General features: G+C 50.4%; 2 protein-coding genes across 2 annotated transcripts in view; both read right to left on the bottom strand.

Annotated features, from left to right (window-relative positions):
* Positions 1 to 4,487, bottom strand: part of LOC109378716 (mast cell protease 1A-like) — a 15,448-nt gene extending 10,961 nt beyond the window's left edge. Inside the window, exons 1-3 of the mRNA XM_019635013.1 lie at positions 4,458 to 4,487; positions 2,572 to 2,714; positions 30 to 165 (exon numbers count right to left, since the gene is read on the bottom strand). Of these exons, the coding sequence (XP_019490558.1) occupies positions 30 to 165; positions 2,572 to 2,714; positions 4,458 to 4,487 (309 nt within the window). The remainder of the gene's footprint in view (positions 1 to 29; positions 166 to 2,571; positions 2,715 to 4,457) is intronic.
* Positions 4,488 to 6,161: 1,674 nt separating this feature from the next.
* Positions 6,162 to 7,925, bottom strand: LOC109378715 (duodenase-1-like; the record flags this gene model as incomplete). The annotated part of the gene is made up of 4 exons (XM_019635012.1): positions 6,162 to 6,424; positions 6,770 to 7,027; positions 7,212 to 7,356; positions 7,802 to 7,925. Coding segments are annotated over 4 exons (689 nt in total), but the record flags the coding sequence as incomplete, so codon positions are not given.
* Positions 7,926 to 11,003: the final 3,078 nt, after the last annotated feature.

The following is an 11,003-nucleotide window of genomic DNA, read 5'->3' as shown; positions in this document are numbered from 1 at the left end:
AGAGTGTGGAAGAACCAGTGGAGCCTTACCTGCAGTAACATGATGTCGTTTGCATATGGAGGATTATTATAGTTTGGGTGGCGTATAGCTCTTTTCATCCTAATTTCCTGCTGGGTCGTCTCCTTCTGTTTGATGTTGTGGGCTCCCAGGATGACAGTAATTGAGCTGCAGAGACCAGAGAAGGTGGTGTAGTAACAGAAGATATAGCCCAGGGGCTGTGAAAGAAAGAGGACAGGTGGGGACAGGGCAGGACTGCAGTGGAGAGGAATGTTAATGTCCCTGGGGCTGAGCATGTGTGTGCCCTCTGCTTCTTGGCAGCTCAGGCTCAGTGACAGTTCCTGGAGCAGATGTCACTGTGCTGAGCGTGCCTGTCTGTAAACTAAACCATTTGCCCGATGGGCTCCAGGGCACAACCTGAGGCTCCTTCCCGTGCCACCGCTGGTCACTCCCCTCTCTCTTCAACAGGCCACTTGCATTGACCTGACCCTCTCTCCTGAAAACTTACCTCTCTTTGGAAGAGCTGCTCTGTGTTACTCGGTAGCTGATGTCTACAGCCCCTGAGACGAGGGTTCCCTGCCAGGTGTCTACAAACAGGTGGGGGTTCAGGCGCTACTCCTCACCTTCCCCAGCACCGAGCTGCTGTCAGCAGAATGTCCTCACACAGAAGGAAGCCCCCACAGTATTCACTTTTTGAAGAGTTGATCCGAAGATACGCCATGTAGCCATGAAAGTGAGGCTTGGCCTCATGGCCCCCGATGATTTCCCCTGTAAGAAAAATTCTACTCTGCTTGCTGTGCTCATGGAGCCAAGGGCTGGAGCAAGGGGGACTGGGATAAACTGGAGCAGGGCAGGGAGGAGTTGGGTGGCAGATGGTGGGGTCTGTAGTAGTCAGCAGTGAGCAAGAAGTGGTCTTACAGGTCCCTGAGGCAACATTCCTGGCCTGCCAGGTGACCCCCAAGACTCAGTTTGTTCCTCTGACAAAGAAAAGAGCAGCCCTTATTCCTTAATTGCAGCTGCAGAGAAGTGTTTGGGAAGATAGGGTTTGTGTTGGGAATAAGCAGTAAACTCCCTGTACATCTTGGCAAATCCTTTCCCTGACGTTCCCTGGGTCCTCTCTCCATTCTTGTTTCCCAGACTCACTGAGCTGCTGCTGGTTTGTAATCCTCAGAACATTGTGACGGAGAAAATGANAGGGGGCAGTTTTCTAACGCTGTGCTTCTGTGTGGGCGAGAGTGTTGCAGGTTCATCCTTGTGGAGGAGGACCATGTCTAGATTGACCATGGGCCTCGGTAAGTTCTCAGAGGCCCTATTTCTCCCTAACTCTGGTTGCTGTCCATTGTTCTCCAGGGAGAAAGATCCCAGACTGGATAGAATGTGGAGCGGTTCCCCACTGCCTGGGTCTCCAGATCTCTGTCCTTCCCCAAAGACCACCCTCTCCAGAGCCAAGCCAGCTAAGCTCAGTCTCACGTGAAAGTAAGCCTTTTTTTGTCATGTTCCCCACGTAGATTTGAATGGCATGGTCACAACAATTTTGTAAGTAGTTTTCGTACTCCCAATCCTTTTGCACTGTCATCTCCATCTCCTACAGTTTGTCTGGATATGTGCCATCATTGCCTTCCTCCTCCCCACTCCCCCCTAATAGGCCACGCTCCACTTCTGACTGGCCTCATGCAGTCCTTGCCCCTGGGTAGGTTGAGGGGCTTCACAGCTCTAGTGAGATAGATATTTCATTCCAGCTGAGGGGAAGAGGCAAAGCAACCCAGGTCAGCCAGTGACCTCTGGGTTGGACACCATGATGGTGCTGCAGTGTCTTTCTCCCCCCTGAGGCACTGGGACTGGTCAGGTGACCAGGATGGAAAAAAAGGAAGGGAGAGGTCCAAGTGAGAGGAGAGACAATCTGGACCCATGAAATCAAGAGCAGCAGGAGGTTTTCTTACCTGCTATAATATGATATCATTGGAGAAGTTCTTGGGATTATAGTCTGGGTGGCTTTTGTCACCCAAAAGACATGCTGGGTCTTCTTCTGTTTCTTGATGTTGTGCCCTGTCTTACTCATGACAATGATTGACTCTCACAGATAGCAGAAAGGGGTATAGAAGTGGCATGGTGTCACAGGAATTGCAGCCAGGATCTGTGAACAGCAGGTGACAGCTGAGGCGGGGCAGGGCTGCAGTTAGGGGAAATCGAGGCCACTGGTGTGTCAGGGGCAGAGTGGCATTGTCCTCTTTGCTTTTCAAGATCACTGAGGGTTGGGCTTCTGGGAACGCTTTCTTGCCCTCAAACAGTATCATGACATTGCTTGAGTTTGCATTTTCACCCTAATGCATCTACTACCCCTGCTTGATTTGGCCAGTGTGGTCCTTGTCTTCTCAACTCTGCCACTTGTTCTCACCACTGACCCTCTGAGCCCAGCTTACCTGTCCTATTTCTCAGCTTTTCATTGCTCAGTCATGCTCTCAGATGGCTCCTCTGATGAGGTCTTGTAGGTTTGAATTATAGGAGCCCAGGGAGCTTTCCTGGGCTGGTCCCTGTACGGGTCTCAGGAGGGGTAGGCTGGCTGCTGCTCCTCACCTTCCACTGCAGTGAGCAGCTGTCAGAACAAAGTTCTCCTGCATAAGAACACCTCCGCACCTCTTCTTTCCCTTATTGAGCAACTGCAAGTAGGCCATGTAGGGGTGGGAGTGGAGCTTGGCCTCATGTTCCCCCATGATCTCCTATGAGGGAAAAGGCTGGAAGATGGGTGACTGAGAGCAGCTGTGGTAGGAGGGAAGGCTTAAGGAGGCGATGATTGAAGTGTGCCCTGAAGATAATGGGAGGAGCGTTAGTCAGGTCCCCTTGCAGCAGAAGCACCTTTTCTGAACCTCAAGCCTCCAAATCCCCCTGAAGAAAGGAAAGGGAGCAGTACTTGTTCTCCAAGTCATATGCAGACATGTATGGAGGAGGTAAGACCTATCTTGAAGATGGTGGAGGCCCAGGTAATGTGGACAGGACACAGTGGTCTCCCTGACCGCTCCGAGCCTCTGTTAAAACCCTGATTGGTGCTCTTTTGTAATTATCTACCCATGAGCTATGGAGTTGGATTTCTAAAATCCTTCTGTCCCAGGGCCTTGGACATCTAGGTCTCAGTAGGCATTTTTCAACTGCATCAATGCATGGCCTCTAATTAGTTTCAGGCTGAGGATTGGTGGGGACAAGGCTGGTCAGTTCAAAGCCACAGCAATGGGGAGAAGGGACTGCCAAAGACAGTGAAGCAGCTGAGGGCTTGGGAAAGCTGGGAGAGCGGGGTATGAAATGGCCTGCCCAGGCCTGGGGCAGAGCCAAGGCAACCGGCGAACTTTGTGTGCAGTCATCTATCTAGCCAGTGCTGAGACTGATCACACTCTGGGCTCCTCTCCTGGGCAGGAGCATGGATTAGGGGGTACTGAGAACTGAACTGGTTCTTAAGGTGGTCCAGAGACAACTCTCACTACTGCTGGTGGTTTCTCTGAGGTGCTCTCTCCTGGGTTGGAGTGAGGGATTTTAATTACTTGTCTTTTGTATCTTCACATCCTCTGCCAAATGTCTTCCTATAAACAACCTACTTTCCAGGTGATAAGAGAGAGGCTAAGACCTTATAGTGGGAGCCTTCTTCCCAGTCATCCTTGTTGAGTATTTATCTACATGGGACTTATTGGTCTGGGGTTGGATTGGGAGCTGGGGTTCAGAAAGCTACTGGGTTCAAATGGAGGACAAACCCTGCCATGATGGATGAAAAGGTGAGGAGTACAGGGGGTTTTATGACATGGACTCAGGCCTTAGGAATGCGATGGTCACTCACCTGTCCCGGCCCCAGTGGGCAGAAGAAGAAAGGCCAACAAGAGCAGGAGTGGATGCATCTGCCTATGTCAGAGCTGCTGGTGTGTCTTCTTTCTAGACACATAGACCCTGAAGGGATCACAGGAAGTATTGCTCACTGACACACACACCTCCTCAACACGTGTTCCTTTAGTTTTCCTGGGTGTCATCATACAAGATGGTTTGTTGAAGTTCTCTATTTGGTTATGTGAGAATGTCAGTGTCACCACATGTGCACTCTTAGTGTTCATCCACAGGGCAAGACCAGAAGAAGGAATAAGAAAGTAAAGGCTGTGGCTACAACCAGCAGAGGGGCTGGAACCACGGAAGTCCCTTAGTGATTAAATCAAGAATGTTGCCATTTCATGGCTCCTTTCTTTTCTGATGAAATCATGAATAATTATTTAGCAAGCTATGTTTAGTGGTATGAGTGACAGGCCCTGCCGTTCAGAAGCCGACGGTCGGCTGGAATAGACGGAGAAACTGTGGGTAGAGGACGGGGTGCAAAGGGCTATGGTGAGGGGTGTTCTTGGTGGTGTGAGATAAAGGCTGGACTTGCCTGAGGCCCAGGTGCCCTGGACAAACCCCAATATGCCAAACGGTCACTCCATTTCCTATCTTACCGGCACTGCAGCCTCATATATTTGGGACATTTAGATCCCCTCTTTTAATATAAATATTCTGTGATAGAGAAAACTAGAGCTTTTCTTACCCCACAATTTTGAACACAAGTCCTGGAGTTGATAGTCACTGGATAGAAACAAGTCATCATTTGATCTATTGGAGTTGAGGGCCAGATTGGTTCATGCTTTGGTGACTTAGCACTCCTTGGGCTGAGGAGGGGAGTGTCCACCCGAATCACAGAGCCTCTGTGTGGGCAACTTCCCCTCAAGAAATGCTGGTTACTCTTGCCAGGCAATGGAAAATGGATGCTGCCTATTCTAATAGTTACTCTTCACTAAGCTTTCTCTGTTCAGTGTCCAGAGAATCCTGTCTCTGAGGTCCTTGGACCAAGCACTTATATATGTTGCAAACATGTTACCCCAAATCTGTTAGCAGTGTGACAGCAGAAGAAAGGGTAGTGGAAAGGAAGTCATGATGATTCTAAACAGCCCAACCCCAGAAGAAACGGCATCTTATGAAACATAGAGAAAGAGTAGAAGTAACATGCTTAAGCAACAGCGATGATCTCTGGGTGGTGGAATTCTCAGTAGTTTTCATTTTCTTGTTTATGTACTTAAGTATCTTTCTATGATGAATAAGTATTACTTTTATACCCAAAATACATTTTCCCTGAGTCAAAGCATACTAATCAATGGCCAACTTTCAGCGAACCAACTTTTTTCAGTCCAGTTTCTCTAAGGTGGATATTTTAAAATGAGGTTACTTTTCTGAATGCAATCTTATGAAAGATTTAGAAATTGTTGAAAAATAAAAGAAAAAATTTCCTCAATAGGCTTTACGCTATAAGATACTTTTGAAAAAACAGAAAAATACCCTTGAAACTAATACTTTTCATTATAGTGAGTTTCCTTTGGAGACACACACACACACACACACACACACACACACACACAGAGAGACAGACAGACAGACACACACACACACACATGAACAGTGGGACGTAGGGAGAGGCTGGCTCAGACCAAGATGGAAGAGCACGCGCAAGGTCTTTTTGGGATATAGGAGGATGGGCTGCCAGGACACAGAGGTTCCACTGAGCTCTGGGCCCAAGACAGGGCTGTGACAGGCACTTGAATTGGGCCTGGGCGTACTGAAGGGCCCTCCAGAAACTTCTCAGGCTTCCAAGCTGATGTTATGTGGGGAAGGAGTGCTTCGTAGGGTGAAATTACACATTTCCAAAAGATTCCCACCCATTCCTGTTCTGGTAGAGAAATGACCCCCTATCCCAGAGCTTCTTAGCTAATCCTTCTTTCAGTCTCTGGATTCTTTTATGCTGCCCATTGGCCCTGGGTAGTGTTAGTGGGGTAGGAGTGTAGGTGTGGAACGAAGTAGGAGAGGAATATGAATGGGATAAGAAGGTTATGTAGAGTAGGGTCACTTTCTTGGGAGGAGTTGTCTTCTTTTACCTGATGGAACTTACACTCAGCCTGGCAGTAGGAGCTGGTACTGGGTAGGAGTATTTGGAAAGAGTTTGCTATCAATGCAGTATGATTTTTATTGTAGAGATGGAACATGCATTATGCTGAAGGGGGAAGCTTATGAGAATTAGAAATGTGAATAGATGGTTGCCAGACACAGCAGTAGGAAACTAATCAGTATTTTGGTCACTAAAAAAGGAATTGATGATTTTCAGTCTAGAGATGGAAGTTTATTAAGTGTATGCCCCAGTTTCCGCCACCCTGTCTGCCCAATGCAGTATTGGCCTGTGCCCCAGAGAAAATGGACGGATCAATTCTGGGGTGCCTCAGTCTGGTCTCAGAAGTTTCAAGCATCTCATTGTGCTTTCTATCCAGGGCAAGAAGTTCGAGATCCTGGTGTAGACTCTTGGAGGGTTTGCACAGGTTGATCCGTAGGAGACAATGCCTTGGGCCTTGTTGTTACATATGAGGGGGCCCCCAGAATCCCCCTGTGGGCAGAGGGATGAGGGACTGAGCTGGACTTCTCCTGGTCCTGCCTTCCTTTTGCCCCAGGGGTGGGTGGCCTCTGTTAGGGGGGTGCGTGGGAGGCCAGTGCCAGGGCAGGCCTTCTTGCCTCCCTAGGTCCCTGGGTTCCAGCCTGGGTCTGATGGGTCCATTACCCTTCTCCATGAAGCCTCTGTCCATAAGTGGCTAGGAGAAAGTCTCTCATTCCCCCCTGGGAGACAGCACCAGAAAGTCTGAGGACATAGGCATATGACTTGTTCCCATAGCCCTGGGTCTCCTCAAAGCTTGGCTGTGCCCAGAGCTGTGAATGGACCATGCTGGGATCTTACCTTATAAGAAGTCTGAATCTTTTTTGGGTCCCCCACACACATCTGGATGGTGCTGTTGTAATGTGGGTAGCGAGAGGTGCATTTGTTGTTCGCCTGGATTTCAAGCTCTGCCTCGTGCAATTTCCCATCACCTTTGGTATATACATCCAGACGCCCCCATCCGGCCACAGTGCACACCATCCCTGGCTTCACCTGGTCTGTCATTGAGGGCAGACTAATGGTGCTCACGGCATCATTCAGTTTGGCCTTCTTCTCCAGCTGAAGGCAGAGGACAGGAATTCTAATCTACCCGTGGCCCACAGTCCGCAGGGACGGTCATGTGGTATCCATTTTAATCAACCTGGGACAAGTAAAGGGGCCAAACTGGGATGGAGACTAGGACAGAGGTCATGTGGATGCAAAACCCGGGGGTTAAGGTGTGCAAGAACAAGTGGTGCCCCACCTGCAGTAACATGATGTCATTCCAGTGTGAAGAACTAATATAGCCTGGGTGGAATATGGGGTTTTTCACCCGGATGGTCTGCTGGGTCTTCTCCTTCTGCTTGATGTTGTGGGCTCCCAGGGTGACATTAGTTGAGTTGCAGAGACTAGAGAGGGTGTATAGTCACAGGAGATATAGCCCAGGGGCTGTGACAGAAAGGGTGCAGGTGGAGACAGGGCAGGACTGGAGTAGAGAGGAATGATAGGGTCCTTAAGGCTAAGCATGTGTGTGCCTTCTGTTTCTTGGCAGCTCGGGCCCAGTGGCAATTCCTGCAGCAGATGTCACTGTGCTGAGCTTACCTGTCTGTAAGCAAAACCATTTATGTGCTGGGCTCCAGGGCACAACCTCATGCTCCTTCCTGTAACACATTTGACCAGTGTCTTCTCTCTTTAACAGGCCACTTGCATTGACCTGTCCCTGTCTCCCCACAACATACCTGTCTTTGGAAGAGCTGATCTGTGTTACTAGGTGTTTGAATTCTACAGTTCCTGAGCTGAGGGCTCCCTGCCAGGTGTTTACAGAAAGGGTGGGTTCCAGACGATACTCCTCACCTTTTACAGCAGTGAGCTGCTGTCAACACAATGTCCTCACGCACAAGGAAACCCCCACAGTTCCCAAGATGTGCCATGTAGGGATGAGAGTGAGGCTTGGCCTCATGGCCCCCGATGATTTCTCCTGAAAGAAAAATTCTACCCTGCTTGCTGTGCTCAAGGAGCCAAGGGCTGGCGGGGAGATTGGGACAAACTGGAGCAGGCGGGGAGGAGTGGGGTGGCAGATGGTGGGGTCTGTAGTAGTAAGAAGTGACCTAGCGGGGGGCCCTGGGGGTTCCTGAGGTAACATTTCAGGACTACCAAGCGACCCACAAGACTCAATTTGTCCCTCTGACAGAGAGAAGAGCAGACCTTATTCCTTAACTACAGCTGCAGGCACATGTGTGGGTAGACAGGATTTGTGTTTGGAACAAGCAGCGAAGGCCCTGTACATCCTGGCAAATCCTTTCCCTGACGTGTCCTGGGTCCTCTCTCCTTTCTTGTTTCCCAGACTCACTNGTTCTTCATTTTCCAGACCATGTGAGCCTTCCTGATTCTCCAATGATTCTGGATGGGCCGGGGCTTGCAGCAATGACAGGGATCATGTTTCTGGCCTGTCCAGTCGGTTGGGGGTCTACAGTCAGACTCACACTGCCTTCTAGCAGATGTGTGACATGGGCTTCCTACTATTTGAACCTGTACAGTGACACTCACACCTGCTACTTGTAAAGCAAGTAAAAATAAGGCTGCCCTCCCTGCCTGCTGCCGTCTCCCTACATGAAGAGGGTGCTCCAGTGAACAGTTTGGCAACTTCTTGTCTCGGAACTGAAGGGCTGAAGTCATCCCCAAATCCCGTACACCGCTGTTCTAGAGTCACACGTGAGAAAATTCATGCAAGTTGTAACCTGGAATAAAAACGAATAGCAATGCTTCACACCTGTGGGCTTCCCAGATAGACCTTGGTCATGTGGACTCATGATCGAGTGGTGAGTGGTGAGAGGGCCTTAGATGATTTTGATCAAAGTCAACACTGTCAGTTTCACTTGGGTCTGGGTGATAGAACCTGTATTCTGTTCACTGTATATCCTCAATGCCTGGCCCTTAGTAGGTGCTCAATCAACATTTATTTGTTGATTGATAGAAAAAATTGTGCTTTGCAGTCCTACTGCAGAGATGAGCCCTTTCTAACTCAAAATGCTGAGATAGCCCGAGGTTGCCTGCAGGGGTCTTAGCCTGGAGGCCAGCAGTGACTCAGAAGCAGGCTGAAAGGGATGTAGGCTACCAAGTGATCAGGAGGCCAGTAGACTCTGAGTGCATGTGGGGCCACTGGTCGGGTGTGAAGGGCTGAGCAGGCACTGTCGAGGCTGGGATGGGGGCAAGAGTTCTGGAGAGACCTCGTGCCAGCCCTGTCCTCCAGGGCCCTGCCTGGTGCAGGCACAGGTCTGGTCCCTCTGATCACCCTCTGTCAGGGCATTAGCTCGGATGGCATATCTGTAGCCAGGCCCTGCTGGAATCACACGGAACTCTAGGTGTCCTAGGTGGGAGGGATATGAAAAAATGGCCACCTCAGATCTGTGGTCTGGAGGGGACAGGAGCTGCTAGACTCTGAGACCTCTCAGTGATAAGCAGGGATGGAGAAGAAGGGACAGCCAGAGACCGGAGGCCAAGCTGGGCCCTGAGCACAGAGGAGGACAGAGTAGGGCAAAGAAAGAGTTAGCCTCTTTGAGAATGAGGAGCTTCTCAATGCCCCCACCCCCTCAACTCTGCCATCTTTCCTGACTGTGGGAGAGAATGTCTTGCTCAGGAGAGCCTTTCCCCTCCCCAGTGTGGTGGGCGATGCCCCTGAGCTGCAGCCCCAGGCTGTGCCGCTTGTTGTCAGGCACCCAGGATGTTATCTGCTTCCTCTCTGCCACGTAACAAAGGGGAAGAAGGTCAGAAGTTCACGCTGAGCCCAGCCCCTGAGAGACTCATGCATTCTCCTGATGGGGCTCAGCTTCAGCCTTGGCAGAGGGCAGCCCTGAAGGTACAGGTGTGGGTAAGAAGGAGCTGGGTGACAGCTTTGCACAGGGTTTGGGGAGGTGATGGAGGCATGGGGAAGAGGAGGAAGCAGAAAACAGCAGAATTGTTCCCATGGCCATCTACGCATAGAGCTAGTGCCTGTGAATGAAGGTTAGTGAATAAACAAGCAACCAGCATTTCCCACTCAGCTAAGAGACATTTCTTAGGTTGCTGGCACCACCTGCCCTCTGCCAACCCCCTCAGTGTGATTCTGGATTAGCTTGAGAAGATGTGGCTCCTGCAGTTGGGCTTTTCATGGTTTTCTTTATCCAGGGCTGGAATCTTGAGACGTCGGTGTAGGCCCATGGAGGTGTCCGATCTTTTCGTCCATAGGATACAATGCCCTGGATCACACAATTACACACTAGAGGACCCCCGGAACCCCCTGCAGACATAGAAGAGGGAGGATTGAGCCAGCCCTCCTTCTTGTCCTGCCCTCCCTGCCATCCCCAGCCCCTCTCAGAGAATGCCACCTTGTGTTTCCTCCATGTGGGAGATCAGAGGGCGGCAGGCCACCGTTGGCCCGTCAGCTTGGCCATTGTCATGGCTTCACTTCACCTTAGTTGGCAGCTCCCTCTCCTCCCCCAGGTCCCGGATCCTCTTCCTCTACAAGTTCTGTGGGACTGTGGCTCCAGTCTACAGTGTGAGGACATGAAAGCAGGCGGCAGTGGCTGACACTTAGCATGGAGGACGAGCCCGTTAAGCAGGGTGAGTGCTGGCTCTGAGGAGCCACCTGGTTTTATCTACTGCTCACAAAGGGGGCAGTTTTCTAACGCTGTGCTTCTGTGTGGGCGAGAGTGTTGCAGGTTCATCCTTGTGGAGGAGGACCATGTCTAGATTGACCATGGGCCTCGGTAAGTTCTCAGAGGCCCTATTTCTCCCTAACTCTGGTTGCTGTCCATTGTTCTCCAGGGAGAAAGATCCCAGACTGGATAGAATGTGGAGCGGTTCCCCACTGCCTGGGTCTCCAGATCTCTGTCCTTCCCCAAACACCACCCTCTCCAGAGCCAAGCCAGCTAAGCTCAGTCTCACGTGAAAGTAAGCCTTTTTTTGTCATGTTCCCCACGTAGATTTGAATGGCATGGTCACAACAATTTTGTAAGTAGTTTTCGTACTCCCAATCCTTTTGCACTGTCATCTCCATCTCCTACAGTTTGTCTGGATA

The sequence above is a fragment of the Hipposideros armiger genome, unplaced genomic scaffold (genome assembly GCF_001890085.2).
Source record: "Hipposideros armiger isolate ML-2016 unplaced genomic scaffold, ASM189008v1 scaffold_2710, whole genome shotgun sequence".
NCBI classification, from domain to species: domain Eukaryota; kingdom Metazoa; phylum Chordata; class Mammalia; order Chiroptera; family Hipposideridae; genus Hipposideros; species Hipposideros armiger.
Note: the sequence above shows the minus strand (reverse complement) of the source record. Positions and strands in the feature narration are given on the sequence as shown.